The sequence below is a fragment of the Perca flavescens genome, chromosome 14 (assembly GCF_004354835.1).
Source record: "Perca flavescens isolate YP-PL-M2 chromosome 14, PFLA_1.0, whole genome shotgun sequence".
NCBI classification, from domain to species: Eukaryota; Metazoa; Chordata; class Actinopteri; order Perciformes; family Percidae; genus Perca; species Perca flavescens.
Window position 1 is genome coordinate 19562140 of NC_041344.1, and position 25889 is coordinate 19588028.

Sequence of the window (25889 nt, forward strand, 5' to 3'; positions counted from 1 at the left end):
TTCTGAAATGGGCCATTCTGCATAATGAGTACTTTTACTTTTTGTCCTTTAAGTTAGCCTATATTTTGATGTTGAAGTACCATTTTGACTACAGGACTTTTACTTGTTACAGAGTAATTCTACACTGGTATGTAAACATGCTATTTATTGTGTATCTTGTTTACTATCTTTAATGCACTTACAGTTGTGGCACTCACAATTTTGTTGTATGGGTCTCTGTGCAATGACAATAAAGGTTTAACTTATCTTAAAATATCTGAGGATTTCTTCCATCTTTGCACTGCCATTTCTAACTTATACCTCCTTTAGTTTTACATGTACATTCATTTGTTCTATTTTATTTTACTGTGTACAGTATGCATGTTCTTATTTTACATCTCTGGCACAAAATATTTCTTTGTAATGAATATAGGTCTATCTGTAAAGACTCCTTAAAAATCCGCAGTAAATGCAGCTGGATTAATTACATGTTTTACATCTATATCTGCAGAGACATGGACACAAAATCTGCAAGACTAAAGTTGCAGTATAGACAGACTATAGAGTGAGAATACACAGCAAAGTTTCCTAGACTGAAAAAGGTTTTATTTCAGTAAATCACAGTGTAGGTGGAATACAAATGTGAGATATTTCAAGATACTGTACATATAACAGCTAATGGAAAACAGGTACTTAATCAGGAAGTACAAAACGCAATACATACAGTATATTCAAATTCCTGCTCTTAACAAAAAGATGAAAAGAGTAACCTTTCAAAAACATGTATCCAAAGAAAATATTAAAAGAAATAGAAGTCTTGACAATATTGATCGTCAATTAGTCTTCCTGTACAGGTTTTAGGCAAGATGTGCCTTTTCAATGTAAACAGCAAATGATGAGTACTATTTTAGATGATAATTACAAATATTTTCACTGGTGAGTGCACAGTTCCAAAATCCTGTACAAAAATGCAACAACATATATACATTTGTCATCTGGCCATGTTTAGCCAATGACATACCAAATTAATTTACACAGACATCTCCCCACTGGAGAGGGCCAAAAAAATAAAAAAGTAAATAAATTCAAATACAAAAGTTTTGACATCAAGTTATATGAATGTGAAATAGTTTTATATATACGTATCATAAAAATGTATACTTGTAACTTAAGGGGAAAAAAATCCAAAATAAAGTAAACCAGCTTGTCATGCCACAAGCGCCACCACAGAACACAGTTGGGCTTCCTGCAATGTTTCAGCCATTTGATAAATATTGAATAATTCCTCAAACATTCCATTTAAAATAACATCCCCAGTATAGGAGATTACCCAAGCTCTGTGCTAAATTAGACAAACAATCATTCTCCTCCAACTGGCTCAGCAGAAGAGGCAGTAACCCTGATTAACAGTTAAAATAGCCAGCCCAGTGCTCCCAGTTGTTGCATTCAGGATACCAGGAGTGCCATTCCAAACAGCCCAGCAATAGGTGTGTTGGTGGGCAAACATACCCTTCCCACACTGACTCGGAAATCAGTTCCCCTTTAGGCTTTGGTGTAAACAGGTTACAAACATGGGTCTGACCCTATGTTTTTTTAAAGAGTTTACATAAAGACAAGGGAGATACTCAAAGAGAGGAGAGAAAATCTTTCAAGCCCCCCTTCTTGCTGCCCTGGTTGTCCTCTCGCATGAGTATCTTGCTGAGACGCTGGACGACCCAATTTTTAGGTTTAGAGGGAGGCTTGGAAGAAGAAGAGCCTGACCCTGGAGTGTTAGAGGAGGTGGAGGACCTGGAGAGAGGGAAAGGGAAAGAGAGAGAGTTGGGAAGGGAGGAGAAAGAGACGAGGGATGAAGAGTTAAGATCCTGTAACTTGAGATTTTGTTGGTTGGCAGTATGTGTTAAAAGTGTTCCGTCAACAAGTATATGATCTGGCAAGCATGGATACCAACACGTACCACCCGTACAGCTAGCTGCAGTTCCCCTTATGACATGTAATCATTCAAATTCTAACAGGCCTCAAGAGGATATTAATACCAGCTACCTTAAAATAACTTACCTAGGTGTATGAGCAGGTGTCTTGTCTTTGCCAGGAGTCTTGGGGGTTGGAGTGTTGGCTCTGTGGGTTGACTGTGGGGTCTTGTGTTTGGCAGCGCTCCCTGGTGTGCTGTGGGTCTTAGCGAGGGTAGCTAAAAAGTCCCTGTTCATTCCTTTGTGTCTGGATGTCTTATTGCAAGTGTGGCAGGTGGCCATCTGGGATGAGGAGAGGAAAGAAACACATTCATTAATATTGCATGGCCCGCATCTATATTCCTCTCATACAAAACAAGGTTTTGAGGTGAAAGCATACAAGGTATCCCCATGCGGATATTTTGCACAAGAAATTCTGCATGTTTTTTTTAGTTTTTTTTTTTAAAAAGGTCCTTGAAACTACTCTTATGAAATACCAACCTATCTACCAACTAATGTAAATCTAAGTGAGGGAGGGTGAAGCCTTTTTATCATTTAATTTCATTAATTGTTCATCAAACCCTGTATAGACACAGTGTCTGTCTTTCTATGGGACATACATGAGTTTGTTGTGACTTTGATCGCAGTGACAGAATACCTCCAGGGACACAGAGAGCGGGACTAGCCACGGTGCTCATACGCCCTGGGTGACCCGGGCCAGCCCAAAGCCTCACAGATGTCAGAAACATCTATTGCTATCTCACGGCTGAGGAATAGTTCACAATGGGGTCCAGGAGATGAGTCACTTAACAGCTGAGGCTCTTCCCATTGGCCTTGCCAAAAATCCCCAATATTATCTTACCCTTCAATGTTTGTACAGTTATGAAAATAACTGGATTAGTTAAAGCAGGATAGGAAACATTGACTTAGCCTATGAGAGGGCACGTTGGGGCTGTCGCCATGCAGTTTCACCCATTCAGGGTATGGGTGCTATTAAGAGCCGCCAGCCAACTTAGTCTCTATCAATCTTTTTTTGAACAATTACTTTGGCATGTTAGTCGGGTTTACACTTTACTGCGCCTTACATGACAAATTCTAAACAATTTACACAAGACCCTATATTAGGCACAGAACACAGACACTCATGACAGTTACGAGACCCAGCTGGCGCTTTATCGCATCCTCATAATTCAAGACATTTGGCATCCCAGACTCCTGACTTCCACGGTCATGTGTCCCAATAAAAGGTATAGGACATGTATGTGTGATTTTGACACAAGGTTAATGACAGACATTATGGTACATCCCCCCCCCCCCCCCAAAAAAAAAAAAAAACAGCAGCTATGGTAATCCCCACAATCATTTTTAAATTCACAACACGTATGTTGATACTCTTATTCAATTGCTGCCCTGTATTCGCAACTAAGACACAAATTCAAGAGACACTCACATCATCTCAGTGAGGAGTGCAAGTGCAAGTTCAAGACAAACTACAGGAGATTAAACCAACTCTAGTGCATAATAAAACTCTTGAAGAGAGAAGAGAAGAAGTGCTATTTAATGTTGATTGAGGAGGACTCTTCTTCAACATTCCTCCCAACGTTCAGTAACTTAAATCCCATTAATGACACTAGCCATCCAGTTAAAACTGGTCAGAGCAGACCACCACTGCAGAAGTCAGCAAGTCTGAGTCAAGCTGTTGACAGTCCTGAATGCTGATGAGGTGGAAAACTCACCGACACGAAGGTAGCCATTTCAGATTCTGACAGGTGTCTGTTGGAGAGCGTCGAAGAGTTGGTTTTCAATGCCCCGGGAGTACAGAGTTCCTCTTTTTCTTCCTTTGTGACCGTGTGTGAAGTGTTTTGCTTCATGAGGCTGCATGCCCAGTTTATACAGAACAAGCCCAGCAACTGCCCCACCCATCTTTGCATAGGGGTGTGGCTCAAAGGAGAACCGACCAATGCACTGTCAAAAGGGTCGACTACTCTGTGGGACAGCCAGCACTCTTCTGCGGCTACTGCTTTGTCAGTGGACACTTAAACCCCAACTGGACTCATCTAGACTCATCGTTGTTTGCAAACTAAATTTACCTCGCAGGATAAAAAGTCATCTATCGTATTGTTTCTGTATACAAAATCACGTGACAAATGATTTCTATTTTCTTTATATTGTAAAGGTGTAGCTGAATATAGAGGTAATCATAAACTTTCAACACCGCCTATAAAGAAAAACTGAGTGCCTAACACATTTCAGCAAAACAACTGTATTGATCATTAAAAAAGCCCTTTTTTTTGTATGGTTCCTGACTCATTGTGATTATATAAAAGGTAAAAACAAAACAAAAAAATCCTAAATATACAAGCCTCCATTTCAGTAGAAATGCCACACATTAAGAGAGGACATTCAACAATAAAAGCCTTTTCATCAAAGTCATTATCTCTCTTGAACTTGAAAAAACTGGCACTCTTCTAAAGTTAGCAAAGCTCAAAGCCATTGTGATTACAATCGTTGTATAAAAAAGTTGTAACAACTCAGAGCAGCTATGTTTATGATGCAGATAAAGCAGGAACAGAGTGTTTGTAATCCACTAGGGATGAATTTAGCTAGAGCTCATAAAGCTGTTTAAACTTATCATTCAGGAACACCCTGTATGCAGGCTTTTCTTTGTGTCTAATATGTCTTAATATTGCAAAGACATGGCAAAGGATGTTATACTGGTTATATAGGAGGTAATTGAGAGAAACTGATAGAGTGGTGGCCTATAGTGAGTAGAGTGGCACTCAAATGGATGATCTGGGTCCACATGCATAAAAGAAAATATTGATTCTGATGTAGTGTCCTCAAGCACAGTACTACATTTTGAATGTTTCCATTGTGTTCCAGTGGTTGTATGCCTCCGCCAACTAGTCATGTTGTACTCTACATCCTCCAGACTAATATATGTAGTGAAGACTTTAAGCAATTTATTAAAAGTTATTAAGTGTATTTTTTAGGGCTGTCCTCGACTAAAGAAATTCTTAGTCGACTAACACTTATACAATTTTGTCGACTAATCGATCAGTTGATTTAATTGACAGAGCTGTGCGCTTTGAGAGGTGGTTAAGACTAGAAAAGCACAATATAAATGTAGTTAATTAACCATCTGTAAAACTGAGTTTCTCCACAATTAATCCTGCAAAAGCACCACTTTAAATCTTGTGTTTACCATAAATGTGCTCATAAGTTTCTTGGAAATGAGTAATTAAGCATGAATAAGCATAAAAAATGACTGATCGACTAAAGAAATCTTAGTCAACTAAGACCAAAATGACCGATTAGTCGACTAATCGACTAAGAGGTGGCAGCCCTAGTATTTTTTGGCGAAACATGGATGCTTGGCACACATGTTCAACCCGGCAGCACAGAAGATCTGTAGCATCACAACAGTTTCAAGGTGGGCACCCAAGGCAAGTTTCACCAATTCAGTATTTGACCAAATGTGACATATGGTCAAATCTCTCCTTCTGTTCCTGAGTCCATTGCATTGAATACTGGCCAGAAAAGTGTTTTCGGCAGAACATTATGATGTCTAGGGCTGCAACTAACAATTATTTTAATAATCGATTAATCTGTCGATTATTTTTTCGATTAATCGATGAATCGGATAAAAAAAACAAAGAAAGCATTAATTTACATCAACTCAATACATACATACTTGTTGTAATAGTTGTGTAAAGGTAAGTAACCCAAATAGCAGATACAGACAAGACATACACACAGACAGACAGACAGACAGACAGACAGACACACACACACACACACACACACACACACACACACACACACACTTATTCATTATTGTAGTAAGTGTAAGTTAAGTTCATTTATACACCAAACACTAATATATTTGTCAACAATAACTGATATGGGACAAAGCACATAATATATACATGACAACAGATTGAAAAATTAATGGGCCAAAAAAGGCGGGTGAATAAAACCGTGTCTTTAGTCTTGCAAACTATACCAGCCCTGCTTTATTAGTTATTAATGAGCTAACGCTAGCTTGTCAAGCTAGTCAGCTGGATAACGAGTAAACAGCAGCACCAGAAGAGCTACTGGAGGGACGGTACGTTCTTCACTTCAGAACAAACAGAAGTAGGATAGTGTAGTGACTTTACCCTGCTGTTGAACTCCCTCATCAAGGACTCCAACATGTTTACGTTTTAGGTGCTGACTCATCACCGTGGTGCGCCCGTGCCATGCCGTGTCGCTTTTGCTTATCTTGCAATTAACACATTTTTGATTGATTTAGTGTGAAATGCTCCCACACCTTGGATGACTTGGGTCGTACTGATTTCTCTGCCTCCGCCGAGTGTTTCAGAACAACGTTACGTGTCTCTCTCCGTATTTCCTCTACCCCCGCTCTGCTCTTTTTTCTTTTCTTTCGCTCCGTGCTGCTCCTCTCTGTGCTCAACTCAATTTTTTTTATATCCGCGACTGAGTGGTGTAATAGTAACGAATCGATAATGAAATTCGTTGCCAACTTTTTTAGTAATCGAATTTTATCGATTTTATCGATTCGTTGTTGCAGCCCTAATGATGTCACAGTAAAGTTGACCTAGTCATAATTAGGGTAGGCATTCTTGAGTTATGGCCAAAAACGCATTTTGTGAGTTCACAGTGACCTCGACCTTTGACCATCAAAATCAAATCAGTTTATCCTTGAGTGCATGTGGACATTTACCCACTTTGAATCATAATAATATTGGTAAATGAACTGTTAAACTTCCCTCCATCTTACCAGTGCCCCGTTCTCCTTACTCAAAAGCCAGCAGACAAACGCCAGATGAGCGGGCTTTTGATTGGACTACAGATTAGATTGTACTTCTGCATATGACACAAAGAGTACAGAAGTGGATCGGGAGAGAGGCCCACCCCCTCTCAAACTCAGATTCTGTTAGAGTGCCTATTTCTCGTCTAAAATGTTTTCAGAAACATATTTTAGTGCACTGTTTGGCAATAATACAAGTTTGTCAACAGGAAGTGGGCGCCATACTGTTTCCTGTGTGGAAAAGAAAGTTGATGATATGGTAAGACCATAGACAGTATATAATGGACCAATAGACCCCGTTGCTCTGGACGGAGACCAGTGAAGGCTATTAGAAGCACTTTTCCGGTGATGGCCAGCTTTACTGCGCAGCCTCCAACTGAGAGAATGTGACGTGAGCAACGTGTCTGAAAGTTGTAAGTCTTCTGGTAGCTGTGCCAAGAGAAATCTCAATCATTCCCAATCTTACAGATGGTACAGTGTAAGATAAGCACAGGCTAATTATTGCTAACTAACATGCTAGTTAACATTAGTAATTAAACCTAAACAGCTCATGTAAGTTGAAACTGCCTGCGAGCTTCTCCTGTACTATACGGTAATTCCTCTACTATGCGACAGTAAGTCACTTGGTTATGACCCAATCGTTTTATTTTTACAAAAACGTCTGCTACGGAGCTATAACGTGAGGTACAAGGTAATGGAGCCTTTTATACATTGTCGTGTTTCTTTGGAATTAAACAACGGACAAATAGAGTCTTCAAACATTTCTGATGTAAAGTTATTCGCAGTCAAGTGACGTAAAAAAAATAAATGGCGGTCAGCGGAATGCTAACAGGAGGTGATGGCCAGTTAGCAACAAAATGGCGCCATAGATGGCTCGAGTTCTGAAGCGAAGCTTACCCCCTTGGGTAAGACTAGGCAGCGCTGTTTAAATATAAACCAAGATTCATAAATTGTTTTCAAAAACATATTTAAGCTTACTGTTTAACTGTAATACAAGATCTTTTGTTACCAGACTGCCACCATATTGATTCTGTGATGTGCACGCATTATGTCACCCACAAGCTGGAGCGTTTATTGGTCCGGAGCACAGTGCATTCTGGTAGTTGTAGGTTTTCTACCTTTTTTAGCGAAAGGGAATACCACAGCCCATTTTCTCTGTTTTCTCTAGTCACGTAGAGCCCATTTAAAAAAAAAATGTTTGCCCAATTCTACAGCAGTTCAGGTTTAAGAAAATACCCTCTTTCCAGCAATAAAATACTTCTTAAGTGCCAAATTTGAAGACATTTCATCAAGGCGATACTGAGATATGGTGTTCACAAGACTGGGACAAACCAGAGGTCACAGTGTGTGAGTGATTCCAGGACATTTGAAACAATAGTATGCTTTGGACATTGATTGGAATTGATTTGGAACATAATATTGGTAGGCAACAGGCTAAAATGCATTCCTTTTCCCTTAAGATTTCAAGAAGTTTTCAACACTGGAGTTTAGTTTTAGAGAAATCGAGGCCTGCCTCTTGCTAACATTTCTTTTCATCAAAGTCAGTGGAAGACAATTGTATATGGAACCACTATATTCAAAGTTACATGCATTTCATTTGTCTCCACCTGATAACATGAACAGATAAGACATGCTTGTTCTGCAAATGTATTGATGCAGAGAGACATCCATCCATCCCCTGTTCTATTTATCTTTCTTTCTTTGAAATTTATTTCGAACATGTAAAAGAAACCAGAAAATATTAATATAGATAACATAGATACATCATAAGAAAACCCTTTTTTCTTTTTGACCTGTCCGAAAAAGGAGTGGGAAGAAATAAACAGTTATTTAATCATACCCTTCTCCATAAAACATTTTTAATTATTTAACAAACTTTCTTTCATTTTTGTTTTGTTTTTTAAACTCTTCCAATATTTAACTTAACTTAGCAATTCTCTTACAAAACACAATATCTATCTATCTATCTATCTAAAAGTATTGTGATGAGCAGTTTTATTATATACTTTCCATCACTACCGCCTATTATTTCCTGCTGCAATTACCCAATTTCCTCCTGTAGATCATTAAAGTTTCATCTAATCAAATCTTAACAGGAAACTGGTAGTAAATACTCAAACAAGAACTATTTGTTCCCCAGTTATAAATATAGCTATACCCGCAATTGCAAGTGATCAGGGCTGTGGACATTTAGGTGACATTCGAGACTATCCAATGACTGCCAAGGATAGAAAAAATAAAAAAAATAAACACCTTAGAAAAAAGTGTGATTGTGTGGTTCATAAGGGAGTGAATCAAACACAGACAAACAGCTGGCTGCGGATGGATGTTTATAACTTGAATGACCTGCTGCTGTTCATCCTCTTCTTCTCTAGTTACAGTACCACTAGTGGCCCCTCTATCCTCAGCTGGCCCGCACTGATATGACAGGCTCTAAGAAAAGAAACCTTTACCCAGTGAAATGGTGTGTGTGTCTGTGTGTGTGTGTGTGTGTGTGTGTGTGCAAGTGCATGTAAAAGCACAGTGGAGACACTTCAGGCGCAAGTCTCAAAGTGACATTGTACACTCCAAAACAACAATGATGGTATACAGTAGCTGCTGTATAGTGACAACAAGTCATGATAACCTGAAAAGAAATCCCACCCATCACGTGTACCCATCTAATTTACGCTAATCCTTTGACATGTAGTGTATGCACTTGGAGGGACACAGCTAGAGCCACAGCGAGGTTTGATTTCTTGTCCGTTGATCCTGGGAGCAGACAGACTTACACAGTGGCCAGTGAAGCACGTGGCAAAAGAGACATGTTGCAGGATAAACGACCACCTCCAACAGCTAGGGGAATATTAAGGACAATTGTTTTTTGCAGAAAGTTGACTTTCTGTTTCTGAAAAATCTAGGTTCACCATATGGTCAGAGGAAGAAAGCATGACTTCCGATTACAATATTATTAACATTAAATCCCCCATACAAGAAACCTAGTGAATAGCAATCTAATATTAACCTTTGTATACAGTATACACAGTACAGTACACACTGATTCAGCCTTGACCTTTCATCCTACTGCCATCCAAACAAAAACCAGAGCCTTTTGGTTACTGTCTTACACCTTATGCATGCTTGTGTTTGTATTTAACATAAACCAACACAGACAGTCACAGATACACTTAACCTTTATCCCATACACATACAGTATATCACGTCTGTTAAGCTCTGGAAAAGCATGCACGGTGCTTGGAATATCAGCACATTCATCATAAAAAAAGACAGCATGCAATCACGTATGCCTCGCAGCCCACTTAAATAGCCATGATGAAAAGAGAATAAACCAATCTGCTAATTCTCATGGTGTCTGTGCAGCAAAGGGCTTAAAGACCGCCAAATCACCATCAATGCTTTCATCTGTGAGCTCTGACATAAGTTTACATGAATGTAGAGGGATACAAGTATGAGCAAAATAGTGCAAGATAAGTCTAAACAACACAACCCTCTATGAGAGTTTGCAGGTTTTTGTCATGCAGCTGAAGTTGTGCCCAGTTGACCCAAGTGACCTAATATTGTGGCAAATGAGAAGACGAGAGTCATGAATTAAACACTTCTGACGGTCTTTTGTGGATAAGTCTGAAACTAATCAACACAGAACTCATTGCTTCTGCTGTCTGGGACTCTGCCTGTGTCACACCCTTGCATATGAATATATTTCTGCCACCATATTACACGCATGCTTATAGCCTGAGATTACTCATACATGTAACATTGGTTCTGAGAATTAGAAGAAAAACTGCATGTGAAATAGTGAAACGCAGACACACAACACACACAGAGCCACAAATATCAAGTCTACAGATGGATCCTTCCTTCTATTAATAGCCGTTGCTCCATAAATACTTCCCTTCCTGCCTCGCTCTCTCTCTGCTGCTGGAGTGGATTCATTTGACCTAGGCAGAAGGACACCACCCAAGAGGGGAACGATAAGAGTTAACAGAGTGAGTGACAGAATTAGGTGCCTCGAAGCATCTTTGAATTGAATATAAGCCTGACAAAAGTTTGCATGCATGTTGATTGCATGTCAGAGTTTTCAAAATGCCTGCATGTGCGTGCACTCAAAAGCAGAAATATCTGTGCACATTGTGTATGTAAGTCATTTGAGAACACATCAATACAACACAATAAAGCCGAAAGCAGAAGAGCAGTTGGGGGATCAATACTAGGCAAGCTGTGATGTTGCAGGCAGCCACTTAGTCACACTGTCTGGAGGCAGGCTGCCCGGTAAATACACAGAGACACCCGATCTGAATGCAGAGCTGCCACACACTGATATTTAAAAAAAGATGTCATATCTGTGTCTCTCTTTCTTTTGTCTCTGTTGGCAGAGATAAAAGGTCACATTTCATCCTGCATCACACCAGCAGGTTTGCCTTAAAACAAACCAGATTAAAAGCTAGAGCAAAGATATCAACATTTTAAATTATGATTTATTGCATAGTCAAAAGCCCAGGTCCAGACGGATTAGGAAGTGAGTTGTATAAGAAATGTAGTGGCCTACTGGCCCCCTATATACTTAGGATGTGCAAACAGACAAAAGGAAGATGGTGTTGGTGCCAGAAATGTTAAATTATGCGGTTATAAGTTTAATATTAAAAAAAGGTAAGGATCTGGAAGAGGTAGGTTCCTATAGACCTATCTCTTTTTAAAATATGTTATCAAAAAATGTTGGCCAAGACTCTAGCCCGAAGACTAAATAACCTGGTGCACGCCGATCAAACAGGTTTTGTCGCTGGAAGGAGCTCCTTTCTCCACTTCAGACACCTTTTTAATATAATACATTCGCCTAGAATTTCAAAGGATTTTCTTCTGTTAAGCCTCAATGCTAAGAAAGCATTTGATCAAGTAGAATGGGCCCTACCCCTTTGCCAACCTGGAAAAAATTCAGATGGGTGATGAGTTTGCTGCATGGATCTGATTACTGTACAGCAGCCCCACTGCTAGAATACACACAAATCAAACATTTTCGGCCCAGTTCCGACTCCACAGAGGCACAAGGGAAGGCTGCGTGCTAAGCCCTTTATTGTTTGCTTTGGCTTGCGGAGACCATTAAATGCCATCCTGAGTACACGGCAAACAAAATATCCTTGTACACTGACAATATTCTGTTATTTATTTCCCAACTGAAAATTACTACGCCAAATATTTTAGCAGTTATTAAGCTATTCGGCACCTTCGCTGGATATAGGATCAATTGGGGTAAAAAGCGAACTGATGCCCTTAAAGCTAGGATATTATAATTGGCTCAGGTCACTTCCTTTTACTAAAAAATGCTCTATATTCAAAGAAAACTTTCTTGCCCTTTTAGACAAACTTGATTTTTGAAATTAAGATTCAAAATAAAAATATTTGAAACCGATTTATCACATAGTCAAGAGGGATTTATCCAGTTAGCCAGATCATATAATAGATAGCTATTTATGATTATTTTGGTCATTTGTTTTGATATACGAGTTGTTGAATGAAGAATTATGTGAACAACACTTGATAAGGTTGTTTTTAGCTACAGCATATCAAATATATCTTAAGATAAACTGTGAGCAGAAATTCTTTTGAAATCCCCGGATATTATCTGTAGAGGCTTTCTCCACAGCATGCTGTCATGGTTAAATGTAGAAATGTACCCCTGCTTAAAAGGTGTATTTTTCATATATGCATTTCAAAATGAAAAATGTAATGTTTCCAATGACTCATTCTTGAGAGTCTTTGACACTGTCCCTAGGTACAACACACTTACATAAGGTTTAAATGCCTGCACTTCAATTAAAAAAATGTCTGATATTTTATTCATCTATGTTATGGTTTCAACATTTTGCCTTGTGTTTTGTGCTATTTCTGTTGCTTCTTTGTAGTTTTCTGTATGTTGTATGTATTTTTTTTGTTGGTTATTCTGAATTGTGTATGTTTTGGTTAACTCTGGTGTTCTCTGTTCTCCCTTGTGTTTAGTGTTGTGTCAAGTTTCTGTGTTTAGCTGATGTCATGTTTTCTATCTGTTTTTCCTGTTTCCTGTTTTATTTTGATAGTCTGGTTTTCTGTCTTGTCCAGTTTACTTCCTGTGTTTTCCCGCCTTTGTTGATTGCCCTGCCCCGCCCTGATGTGTTTCACCTGTTGTCTCACCTGTCCCTCATTTGTTCATTACCTCATGTATTTAACCTGTGTTCCCTTTGTCTCCTGTTAGATCATTTTGTTTCCGTTTGAGTTTGTTACTGCCCGTGTGTTGCAGTCAGTCTGTGTCAGTTTGCTCTGCTGTGTTCAACCTGTCAGTTTGTGCATTACCTTGTAAGTTTTCCAGTCTCCATACTGCTGCTTTTTGTTTTATTAAATTCTTGAGATCAAACCTTCTCCTGCCTGCCTGCCTCTACTTGCGTTTGGGTCTTCTACCTTCCACTCACCACAACAATCAATTTCTTTACTGTTATTATTTTCAACATTGCTTAAGTTGATTACCCTCTGATGTTTCCACAGGTGGGGGGGATGAGTATATACAAGCCCAATGTGTCCTCATGGTGAACTGTTAATTTGCTATCAAAACTTAAATAAAAAATAAAAAAATCCTTGGCCCGAGGACACATGGGGCCAGATAAAATAACCATGCATACGCATTATTAAAGGAATAATGAGGGGAAAATGTGTGGACCTCAAAAATATAACTAATGGCACATGTGTGGTTTTATAACAGATATGTGATGAATGCCATTAATGTGCCTGCATGCTGTCAGAATCTGTTACAGGAGCAATATAATGTACTGTAAATGCTGGTGAATGAGGTTCCAAAACTGAACAGTGGCGGCTTCCAAACCTTGACACTCTTGCCAACTTACAGTTAAGCCTCGGGATAGCCAGCAGTAAGCTTTTATTAGTGGTGAGGAAATGAAGAGCGGCACAGAGGCTAATTGACAGATGACATGTTGTTATGGAGCAGCATCAGGTTCCCTATATGGCTTTTATACTGTGAGCTTCAAACATGATGACAGCAGAGAGCAGAAACTGATCCCAGCCCAGGGTTTATTGTGTGTGCTGGAGGAAAACAAACCAATATGCATGCATTCTGAATATGTGTGTGTTACAATGCATTTTTTCTTGTATGTAGGCCCTCCAAGGTTTACGGAGGATGTCCGTCACAAACAAAGCTGGTATTGACTTGCCATGACTGCTGCTCCTATTGTACATGTGTGTTAACTTGCTTAAAATACTAAAGTACACACTATATCCAGACAAATGTGTGGCATGAGTGAATGTTTCCACTTCGCAGCAAGTCTCCTGTGTTTGCATCAGAAAAGCTCAAGGCCACTACCACTGTTGTCGTTGCACATTCCCTCCTGGCCTTTCTCTTCCCAAACACGTCTCCCTCTTGTCATCCTGTCACTTGCTGCCCGACCTCGAGGTGTCAAACCCCTCCGTGGACCTTTTCCTGTTCCCTGAGAGCAAACGGAGGCAAAGCACCAGCCAGACATCTCTGTCCCCTGTTTCCTGTCATCCCCTTAAGAGGCACATTCCAATCCAACAACATCACTCCAGTTAAGATAAATATGACAGAGGGATGTGGTGAAGAGATGGCCAAGAATGGAAGAAGAAGAGAAGAAAGATAATGTGAGGTGGCCGGGGATGCGGCGGTCAGGTAGAAGAGTTGAGGTAAAAATGCAAGAGAAAGAGAAGGGGAGGGATTGGAGAGTGCAAGAAACAACCAGTGGAATAGGGGATGAGAGGTGGCCAGTGAGGTCAAGAAGAAGTGGTGACATAAATCACAGAGAGGCTGGACTGACGTCAGGAACAAATTGCCCTTCTGGTAAAACAAAGATTTTTCAACCACTTATGTTCTGTCACTTTGTTTTGTCATGCCTGAATGTTCTGGTATTCTAAAAGCGAGTGTCGTTTCCAGAGTAAAACATCTCTTGTGTTTCGTGTTGTTTTTGGCATGACTGCACATTCAGTAGACAGGCATGTACACCTGCCTGATAAAAAAAGAATGTAATTCTTCTGGTGAACTACCAGGTAGAAACACTTTTTATTGTCCTAGTACATGTAAGTAACTGTTGGCATAAATTAATTCCACCAAAACAACATTAAATGGCCAGGAGAAGCCTGAAATACTTGTTTTCTTGTAACAAACAACTCTGCTGGGAAGTATAAATCTAAGCTCGAGGAGGAAGAACAGAAGAAGGGAGGAGGAGCATGTGCTATGCTTCACTCCATTTAGGGTCTCTGCTTCTCTCGTGGGGCTACAATCCAACTTATTTCCATATCCATTGCTAGATAACCTGGCCAGCATGCAAAAACATACTGGATTTATAATACCTCTAAGACACTACTTCACAGAGCTGAGGAAAGCATATCACGCACTGACATCCATCCAGAGGGTGACACACATACATCCTAAAGGGAGAGCAATATGATGTGAAATGAAGGGGATTTACATCCTGGATTACAAATACTGCACACCGCCTGTGTGTACAAGTGTGACTATGCATCTACTGGTCATGTGTAGGGTTGCAAAATTCCAGGAATTTTCAAAGTTGGAAACTTTCCATGGGCATTAATGGGAATAAACTGTATAGTTTTAATATTGCTTGTTATAATACTGTTAGTCTATAACAGGGAACTTAAATGAGGTTGAAAGAAAAATAAAACATCTTGCAGCATATTCTTGGTCAAAACAACTTGATTTAATGCAAGTTCGGGTGAATGTCCTCCCTATATTCGTCAATGACATGCACGCAGTAATCAGCATAGGCTACTACATACTTGCCAACATTTAGTTTTTAAAATACGGGAGTTTTTTATTTAATTTAATTTAATTAATAATTGCTATTATTAACCTATGTGTGTTAATTGTATAGCCCACTAACCATAGTAAATCAAAAATGGAATGTTTCCAAAAATTCCCAAGCTAAACTTTCCATGGAAAGCAATATTAAAAATAACCAGTTTATTCCCATTAATTCCCATTTATTCCCGTCAATTGCTGTTAATTCCCATGAAAGTTTCCAAATTGGAATGTTTCCAAAATTCCCCAGCTAAACTTTCCATGGAAAGTTTCCATAAAGTTTCTGGAAACTTTCCACCCCTTTGCAACCCTAGTCATGTGTATGCTTATATTTTTGTTAAGAGTCAGGGACACGTTTCATTAAGTTCAACACATACATTTGTGGATACAGTATTTAATAAAGGATGAGTATAGTAAATGACACATTACAGTAGTATGCAGTATGTATACTGTTTGATAGACTAAATATTTCACTCACAAAAGCTGGAAAGACTTTATAAATGCAATTTGGCCTGGAGAAACCCCTTAAACTAATCCTTGCTTTGAATAAACATCTGTCTAGACCTGCACACAACAACGGATGAATGTGACAATAAATTTATACGACAGGATGCTTTGATTATTTCTGCAATAAATCCTTCTTCCTGCGGGTGTCACGTGCCTAACGGTAAGAAGAGCAGAACATTGTTTACACAGCCATAACACTACAACTTTAGGCTTCATGGTCACTGCCTCACATTATCTCAGTCAGGCTGTCTGTGGACATCATCTTTTTAAAACCAACAGCAGCATCTTCTGAGAGTTTAAAAAAACACTTCTATGACATCTGATTATCCTGTTATCCCTAACTACCCCACACTTCTCTCTTTAAAGAGCAGACGAGTGGATGCTGATCTCATTACTCAGGGTTGTTGTGCTCTGTCAAGGAGCAGCAGTGAGTCCACATTCCTCATCTTATCTCACCGCTACCGCCACGGCGCATTTTAAGGGTATCGCATCGCTATCACCCCTCTGCCGAGCACAGGTGTATGCTGTCTTGGATATGTGGTTTGACTTGTTGCCCTTTGAACCGCCAGTATATGACAGGCAAGTGACCGTGAAAACAGAAAGTAAAATACACATGCACGGGGTGTACTGGTTTATTAGCCAGTTACGTAATGAACAAGCATCAACATTTTCGATCGTGAGCGAAAACACTGTTGGCAAATGAGTAAGAGCAGAGGTGCCCCAGTCACGGCTGAGAGTCGCTGACACACCAAGCAGACGTCAAAGAACTAGTGACGACGAAGGCCGACTGTGGAGTCGCCTCACGTCCCCTCAGTCCGCCTGTGTCTTGGCCAAAAAGCTGCACTTGAACAAACAAAATGACTACAGTGACGGCCAACTAGCGCGTACATTCTGCGCCTGTGTGAGAGTAAATAACTCTCCATGCGAGCAGACCGTGTTAATCTATTCGTCATTCGATAAAAAATATAAAGAAAAATAAGTTAAAATATGAACGGCTGCTATGATACATACAACAAAACAGCATTTGCACTCCTGATTTAGCAGCGGCAGCACAGAGCCTACTGTCCCTCTGCTTCACTTACTGCCTCGTGTTATTCTGCTCCAACTCTCTTACTACTACTTTTTATTCCTGCTCCCTCTATACATCTCTGTCTTCCTCTTTGCCTTCAGAGTCAACTGATATATAGTGGAGAGTGGGTTCAGAGTGTCTTGTGCGGTGAATAATACCCACATTGTAAATTAACCCAACCAGATTTTAATGAGGCAGCAGCGTTTACCACTAGAGCCGCTCTTCATTAAGGGTGATGTCAGATCTCCAGAGGGGCTCTTCAGTTGTTCTCTCCTATCACTGCTCTCTGATGCGGGGGTGGGGGGAGAATGACCCTATTGCCACAAGCTCAACCACCGCTGTCCTCATCTAAATGGGCTTATCAGTAGAGTAGGTGGGTGCTGGCCAAAGTAAGCTTTCCGTTGTGTGTGGTTGCCATCCATTAAAGGACACTCAAAAAGGACTACTATAACAATTAAGGGGGCTGTGGGAGGAAACAGGGTGAGTGTTGACAAAGCACTGTCTGGCAACATTAGTTCTCATACAGTTAAGCTTAATGGGACCACTGTAAAGACTGTAATGATGAGCGGCCCACCATAATCAAACCAGGCACTTTCTGTGGAATGAATACAAATGACTTCATAAATCTAAATGGCAACAACGGCTGGAGGCAATACATTAAGAGACAATGTAGGGCTTGTTATGTTATAATAAATAATGGTGCGATACATTTTTGATCACCCCTCGGAATTGTTTTTGCGTCCCTCCTCCTTTATAGTTCAGAGGTCAACACCAGCAACAGAATAAGCGTTTAGCTCAAAGACTCTTTAAAAGAGGCTGATGATATGTTAGCTGACACAAATATCTTTATGACCAGTAAAGCTCAAACGATACATCAGAGGAAAGTATTATCAGCCAATGCTGGCTTATCACAGAAACACCAGAATTACCAACAAAAATATTAAATTTGAGGACATAATCCACAAAGAATGCTTGAGGTCAATAAGAAACTGTGACTGTATTCCAGTAAATACTATTATCCGCGTCTGTCAGGCTATAAAAACTCTGCTCATACCTTCCATTAGTTCAACACCACTATAGCTGAGGACACAATTCAGGCAAATGCCCCTGGTGTTTCTCTGCAAGGACAACATGCTGCAGTGCAGTACAATACATAACCAGGTCTGTGCAGTGTTTTGTGTTCTCACCAGTACGGAGGAGGACCTTTGGAAGCGTTGCAGCAGGTTGGTCTGCACCAGGCTGAGTCGTTTGCCCCTGGCCTTTCTGTGCAGGACACTCTGCACCCGTGCTGATGGACGCTGCCTGGGCCGCAGCCGCATCCGGTGATTGTCAGGCTGCAGCCACTGATAACAGTACGGGCAAACCGAGGTGCTCTGCAGCAGACTGGAGGATTTATGCTTCAGTGGTGCTGAGAAGAGGAAAGAAAAAGCCTAAATAACACTAAATGGTACCACTACCTATTGATGTGGTTTTGGCTGACATGGACCTGTCTCTGTGTGTGTGTGTGTGTGTGTGTGTGTACAGCCGGCTGACTCAGTGTGTTTGGCTGAGGATTAAATGAGGTTTATCATCCTTGACAAGTCGGTGACATGGTCCTACTTACTACTGCATTCAGCTCTTTGTAGCTATCACACTATAGGGCATCACTTATAAAAAAACATGCAAAAATGAAAATACAAAAATTGTCATTCAAAAGTAAGATTCATCAAGGATGTGCAGGTCTCTTCACTTACCGTGAGCCTTCACAGGCCACTGCCTAGGGAGGAAAAAAGAGAAGACAAGATCAGACATTTTGAACAGACACCTTTACTTCTTATACCAGATAGGAGTCCAAATGTATCAGTAACTGAGTTTAATGTTAAAAACCATTAGTACAAGATAATTATGAAGTAAAACTTTAATTATTACAGCCTCTCTTTAATAGATACGTTTTGGTTCTCTAAAATACTGGAGAAAAGCATTCAACATGCATATTAAATTTATTCTCTTCTCAATTTGCAATTAAACCTTTCACATTGGAACAATGTCAAGTGATAGGGAAAGTATATTTGGAATAACTTTGTTCCACATAGTTTTAAACTTAATATATTTGGTGGAAAAACAACTGTTAAAATGCTGTTACATGCAAATAAACATTAGAAGATGGAAACACCAGCTTGTCAAAACGGGCCGTTCCCATTATGCGTAGCGAAAAACATGCGACCGGAAAAAGCAACCGGTCCCTCCCAAACAATATAGGGCAAATCTTTACACCATTTCAACGGCCTTTGTGATCGCGAGGCACTCACAATGAGATATTTTAACTAAGCTACTGCTAAGTCGAACTAAAATTAGCCCTGGGCTTGAATCAACGAAGGGAAAATTTACTGTCCAGCTGCACGTGTGGCACGAGAGGCAGATACAGGTCTGGCTGTTTGTGGAGAGGGGAGGGGGGGTTGTTGATGCTATCCACTCGCATTCTTAACCACCCCGTATGTGAGATGGTATATTATATTGCTGGATGACATTGTACGCGGCGGGGAGAGAGGGGGAGAGAGATTTGCAACATATCTGCCATCAATCATCCCACAGTCTGAGTCACTGTCCCTTGACCCCCCCCCCTACACTTTAATAACCAGTGACTGGATTAAACTGTCAGATTATATAGAATATCTGTCAGAAAATACTGGAAATGAAGAAAGCTTTTTCGAGAACGGACTCTGTAGCGGACGGATGACTCCTAGTCCTTGAACAATTTCCGCAAAAAGACTTTGTTACTAAGAAAGTCGTTTTTTAAAATCATTTTTAGCCGATGTAAAAGCCCACTTAAAAAAAATATTTCGAATACATTACCTTAGGTGGTTGCTTCACTATTGATTATCAATGATCATTAGGTGCACTTGACACCACTGAATACATTATGACTACATAAAAGACACATTCCCTTATTGCTTTGCAGTACTGAAAAAGCAAATGCTCTGACATACTTTCAACAGACCCACTGCTCCCCTAATGAGTCAACTCTAAGAAACTGCAAAAACCACAAAGACGCCTCCCCCTGCCCTAATCTTATTATTATACATGCATCCCCTTTTAAGAGCACATTTAGTTGTGGTGATGAACACTGAAGATATGGGCCCAACACATGAACTAACCTGCTGACAACTGGGAGATGCAATCAAAAGAGCCTTAAAAGATGGAAAAGGGTGGAGGAGGGGGCTGTTTTGGCTACAATGTAATAATGTAATTAGAGACAGAAGTGCTGGCTGAGGCAAAGCGCAAAAAGTGAAAAGCACTATAAAAAATTGTATTGCTACCATCAGGGAAAACAGTGCAACTGCTGGCTTATTCTGAAAAAATATGACTGATGCTTTTAATTCATATTTAGACACAGTTGGGCTCAGGCAGTGGTGTGGTCAGCTCTCTGAATATTGTATCCTTCTTCAGACTGGCAGGGTTCACATTTATCAGCTGGACATGTCAGAGAAAGAGGCCAGCAGGTGCCTCCCAGTCTAGAGCTCACTTGTGGGGGTGGAGAAGTCTGCTGGCTCCTGCTGAGAGCAGGCCGTAAGACGAGAGCTACAGTACGAGGGGCGATGAGGGCAAGTCGTTTATATTGTAACTGGGGTGAGGGCAAAGAGGTCTCAAAGGGTGTTGGCAGTGGGACGGAAAAAAACTGTAGTGACTAGGATTGGGCATCGAGAATCGGTTCCGTCTTGGAATCGTTTCGAAAAATTAGATTCCAATGGAATCGTTTTTTTATTGGAATCATTTGGAAAATGTGGTCTACATCATCAGGTCCAAATTTAACACGGGCAATTTCTGTTTTCCATAGCGGCCACTGTACTTCCAGGCACTCGTTGTGTTGCAGGAGCACAGTAAGTGGCAGTTTTACGTTGAAAAAGCCCAGTAAAACTGTAAATCACCATTGAATCAAAATAAAATCTCCCTCTTATCTGTGAAATAAGCATGTGACCCATTTCAACTCCACTTCTCAAAGAATTGGAATCGAGAATCGATAAGAACCGGAATCAAAAGGGAGAATTGGAATTGGAATCAAAATAGTTAAAATCAAAACGATGCCCAACCCTGAATCAAAAAGGTTATGACTGTGCCCCCTAAATAAGTATTATAATAACTTTGCTTTTCCCCTGACTTTTAATTTAGCGCCAACATCAGGTCAACATTTTTATTTGTCCAATACCAATACTGGTTTATGACAACATACCTCCAAAACTAATGACATTCTAATCGACTTCAACTTTGTGCTTGGCTGCTAATTAGCAAATATTAGCATGCTAATGCGCTAAATTAAGATGGTACACCTGTGAAACATACCTGCTGAACCTAGTAATGTTTGTCATTGTGAGCATGCGTTCGTTCTTGCTCAAAATGTTCATATGACAGAGAGAGCCTCAGTGCCACTGGCATGGCTTTAGGACAAAAACATGGCTTTGGATAAAACAAGCAATTTAAAGACGCCTCCTTGGGCTCTAGGAAATCATAATCTAAAAATATGAATCGATTAATTGAGAAAAAATATTGTCAAATCATTTGATAATGAAGATATTAGTTGCAGCCCTACTCTTCTTTAATTATTGCCTGCCCAACACAGACCACAACTGTTATATCAAAGCTCCAATACCATTGGCTGATATTGGATTATCACTGATACAGTATATCAGTATCAACATAGACAATATGCTGGTCTCTATGAAGAGAAAAACAATACAGCACTTAATGCAGAACAAAAGCACTCGAGGCTATTAAATAGCAGGGTCATTGTGACATTGTTTGTTCAGCTTACTTTGGTTATCAGAATCCTCAGTCAACACACAACAATGATTATGAACTTACTGGAAAACAGCTTCACTAGTCCGGCAACATGAGCCACAATACAGTGACGTCAGTTCACATACAAGGACAAAAACACACACATTAAACAGGCTGTCACGTTCACTATACACACTCCAAGAAACACACGCATAAATAGACTACTAACATTCGACTGAAATACTTTCATGAAAGACTTTACTAAAAGTCAATATTAATACATTTAGACTGAAACCAAGAACGACAAAAACACTTCTAACCCTGATGCAAACATACACACAAACACACTGAGTCATCATAAGCCTGACAGAAGGTGAAGACAGTGGCAGAACGCAGAAACACGATCTGCAACAAATACGTGTAGCAGTGTGTCTAAGTACAGACACGCACCCACGACACAAACATTCCAGTGACGCATGACCATGTTGTGGGTGAAAGCAAAGCGAAGGCATTGGAAACCCCCAGAAGAACACAGAGAGAAAGTTGCGTTCATTAGGACGAAAACATTATCAACACACTGACCATGCATGCCAACTTTTTGAGTGGATGCTGACAAAAATATTTTCATTTCCCCTTCAGTTAACTGATCAACTTTGTCCAAGACCTCTATCCAAAACGTTAATTCTTAACGGTAATTTCCCTCTTGATATGCCTTACATCTCACAGCTCATCACACTCAGGGTGATTTTTTTTTGCTGTGGCTGGTAATTGTGTCTTCTCTGCCAGGCACTACAGCATGAAACCAGCCATGTCTTTCAGCTGGTAACTGGTACTGGTACAAACATTCAGATTTGCATCTTGCCTGCTGGACAGCTGGTCATAGTTAAATGTGGTCAAAATGTTCTCTATAACCACAGCTCATCATAACAATGGAATTTGGTGAACAGATCAATGTATTAAAGCAGCAGTGGGCTCACACACATCCGTAAAATGACCCTGACTCTGGGTTTTCACTATTGAAACCTCCGTTTTTGTTTCCATTCATGGTCCTCCTGCCCGCAGATTTCCTGGCTCAGGTGAAAGTGAAAACAAGCCGGAGGATATGGGGACATGGCTGGAACCCGACTCAAACCCGAGTCACACACACATTTACACACTTACAATACATTACTACCCATATAAAGTATGATAAAGAAAATTTCAGGACACAGACAGTACACCTGTAAATGTGCAGGGCTAACGCATGCATATACACACACACACACACACACACTGATTTATCCTCTTTTACTTTCCACACAATAAGGCAATCACCATTGTGTGAGATACGCCATCAGAGGAAAATGGAATAAATTCCTATGTTGGCAAAAGCAACACAACTGAAGCAATGAACCATAAATTATGATGCAAATTATAAACTGGCATTAAATACTATTGTGTTATATTCTAATGAGGGATGAAAATACTTAACTACTGGAGGATAATTAGATAAAGACAGCAGGGAAAGACTTGGTACTCTGATGTGGTTCCTTTCTTGCAAAAGATACAAGAGAAGAGGCAAGGTTTACAGACTGTCTGGCTCTCCTACCTAATGATTAAGGATTGTCTTTGCTTGCGGCACTTTGTTTCCTTCTTCTTGTTCTCATTTTTATGCTTGTGAGAAATCTACTTAACTCTGCAAATGCATACAATTGAATGACAGTTAAGTCAAACTGAATTATAGCAAACTCACCCACCACTACAACTGCACATAAAGAGCCACTAGACACACCTAGCTTGTGTAACAGGAATAGCCACTGGAACTACACAACAAGTCATGCTTCACAATAAGTAGCAAAACCGGATGTTCAAAATAACAAACAATATCTTGATTGAGGCATCACCAAAGACAAAAGTAAGGAACAGCCTAATCTTACTCATAGACTTGGTTGTTTTACTGGAGGCACAAAAACAATGATGAACCAAACTGTGAATGTACAAGTATCAGTCACTGATGACCTGTCAAAAAGACATCCTCATATGGGCAAATTCACAAAAGGAGTGAAAATATCAGCGTGACACATAATCAAGCCTTATTATTCTACATGGTTAGATGAGCATCTCTGTAAACAACCACAGCCAATTCTCCAACAACTGCTTATATTCAGCCATTTGAACAATGATTCAATGTTAAGAAAACAATCACAGCAGAGGCCCACCAGAACAGTTACCTGCTATCACTCTTAAATTGATTGACAGGTCTAATACACAGTGTAGCACTAGACATCAATTAAATCGGTTACAGATGCTTTCTAATACTGTTAAAGTTCTGTTAACGGCCATTAATATATTGTTAACACGCCAGAAAAACAAACCTACAGTTCACGACCACAGGAAATGTCATTTCTAAGTCAAACTAGTCAATTTAAAGTGTAATACTTCTGTAATATGAAAATTACTGACTGGACCTTTAACAGCCGTGCTTTGTTTTGGCGGATGCCTTGTCTCGGCTACAGATTGTCACTAAAGATACCTCATATTTCAGCACTAACTCCCATATCTGCTCAGTTAATATTTTGTTTATTGGAAAATTCAGTAAAGATCCCTGTCGGGACAGTGGTAATACAGGGGAATCTAAAGTGAAATTCTAAATCAGAGAAGTCATTATTTCCCACTGCCTCCTTAAGTAGCGTAGTAACGTCTAAAGAATGAATTTAAAATATTGTTTTAATTTAGACTACTGGAAGTATGCAGACACCCTGACGAACTAATGTTAGAAAATACAGATTTCAGTATAATGTTACTAGCCTACCACCAGTCCATTAATACAGTTCATCAAATTGGCAGAAAGTCGAACCGCTAACACTGGTCGAGCTCCTCCACCTAGCGCCTACATGATACTATTACAACAATAAAGGACAGACGGTAAGGAGGACTCAGCTGTGAAAGTGATTGATTTTAAGTTTCTTACAGGAAGAACCGTGATAGCTCCGGACATGTTTCTTTATACAGCAAGGACGCGTCTAACAAAAAGCTGGAGTTTTCTTCAGGAAGAGTCTTCATGTTCAAACAGGGTAGCTAACGTTATCGTTACTGGTCCGACTCTTGAAAAACTGGAACTCTACTGAAAACACCGTGTTAAAACTTCTTCCGGAGACGTTTAAGTGGCCAATGAGGTGGAAATGGAGGTTAAAAGAGCGTTCTCACACACACCGCTGGCGCTGCAGCAGCCAATAAGTGTCGAAACGATGTTAATTCCAATCTATATAAATAATACATCCATGCTATAAAGCTATCGCTGGGTTGCTGCCTTGCTGCAAATCCACGTTGGGTCGCAAGATTCTGACGTTGCTCGCGGTGCATTGTGGGAGCTTGAGTAAATCAGAGGCACGCAGGACTGTATTGTTCATTCTATGGTTCTCTCCTACTTACTGGTTAAAATAAGAGACAAAATATAAATCAATTAACAATGAAATAATAAATTCTTAATTTCCTTCACATTGAAAATTAATCAGATGTAAGATTACATTTTAAAAGGATTGTGGGTATCAGGAATTATTAACAGTCCCAGTCTGGAGTCAAAACTAGCGAAAATCTGTCCGACATGTTATCTAGGCTTACAGCCAAAGTGAAATACTCACACACTAACTCATGACTGCAGTTCTGGGATAAGTTATTAATTTACCGCAGCCTAGCTCTATTGAACAGATATACTTTGATGTCATCATTCCTTAGATCTTATTGGAAAGTAAGAATTAGGCTATACGACAGTGGGCTATATATTGACATTATTATTACTGTATCCTGCGCACTAACAAACCAGATTTCTTGAGTCCAACAAGAACACTTAACCTATGCCATCCGAAAAAGACTCTGCAAAACTAGGATCCAATTAAATTATTGCATCGGTTCTAAAGGGGAATTCTGCTCGGAGGAAAAAGAGCTACAATATGAAATTGTATATCTTGAAGCAGCAACAGCAGAGAGGGAGAGCCTACTGAATGCGCATCGATGGGTACCCTCTGGGGTGCGGAT

The 25889-nt window shown here is 40.0% G+C and overlaps 1 protein-coding gene across 1 annotated transcript; it reads right to left on the reverse strand.

Annotated features, from left to right (window-relative positions):
* Positions 1-563: 563 nt before the first annotated feature.
* On the reverse strand, positions 564-25211 carry rmp24 (ribonuclease MRP subunit p24). The gene is made up of 5 exons (XM_028598248.1): positions 24826-25211; positions 18857-18879; positions 18311-18531; positions 2035-2228; positions 564-1767 (listed from the first exon to the last, which is right to left on the reverse strand). The coding sequence occupies exons 1-5, from the start codon at positions 24915-24917 to the stop codon at positions 1605-1607; spliced, it is 693 nt and encodes a 230-aa protein (XP_028454049.1). The 5' UTR covers positions 24918-25211; the 3' UTR covers positions 564-1604.
* Between the last annotated feature and the right edge of the window lie 678 nt (positions 25212-25889).

Bases quoted from the DNA above. Each gene is read 5' to 3' on its own strand.
- rmp24 (XM_028598248.1), bottom strand. From the start codon at position 24,917: ATGAAGACTCTTCCTGAAGAAAACTCCAGCTTTTTGTTAGACGCGTCC. The intron at 18,880-24,825 runs GTAAGAAACTTA...TTTCCTCCCTAG, and splicing joins GAGCTATCACGGTTCTTCCT to GCAGTGGCCTGTGAAGGCTC. The intron at 1,768-2,034 runs GTAAGTTATTTT...CCCTCTCTCCAG, and splicing joins ACACCTGCTCATACACCTAG to GTCCTCCACCTCCTCTAACA.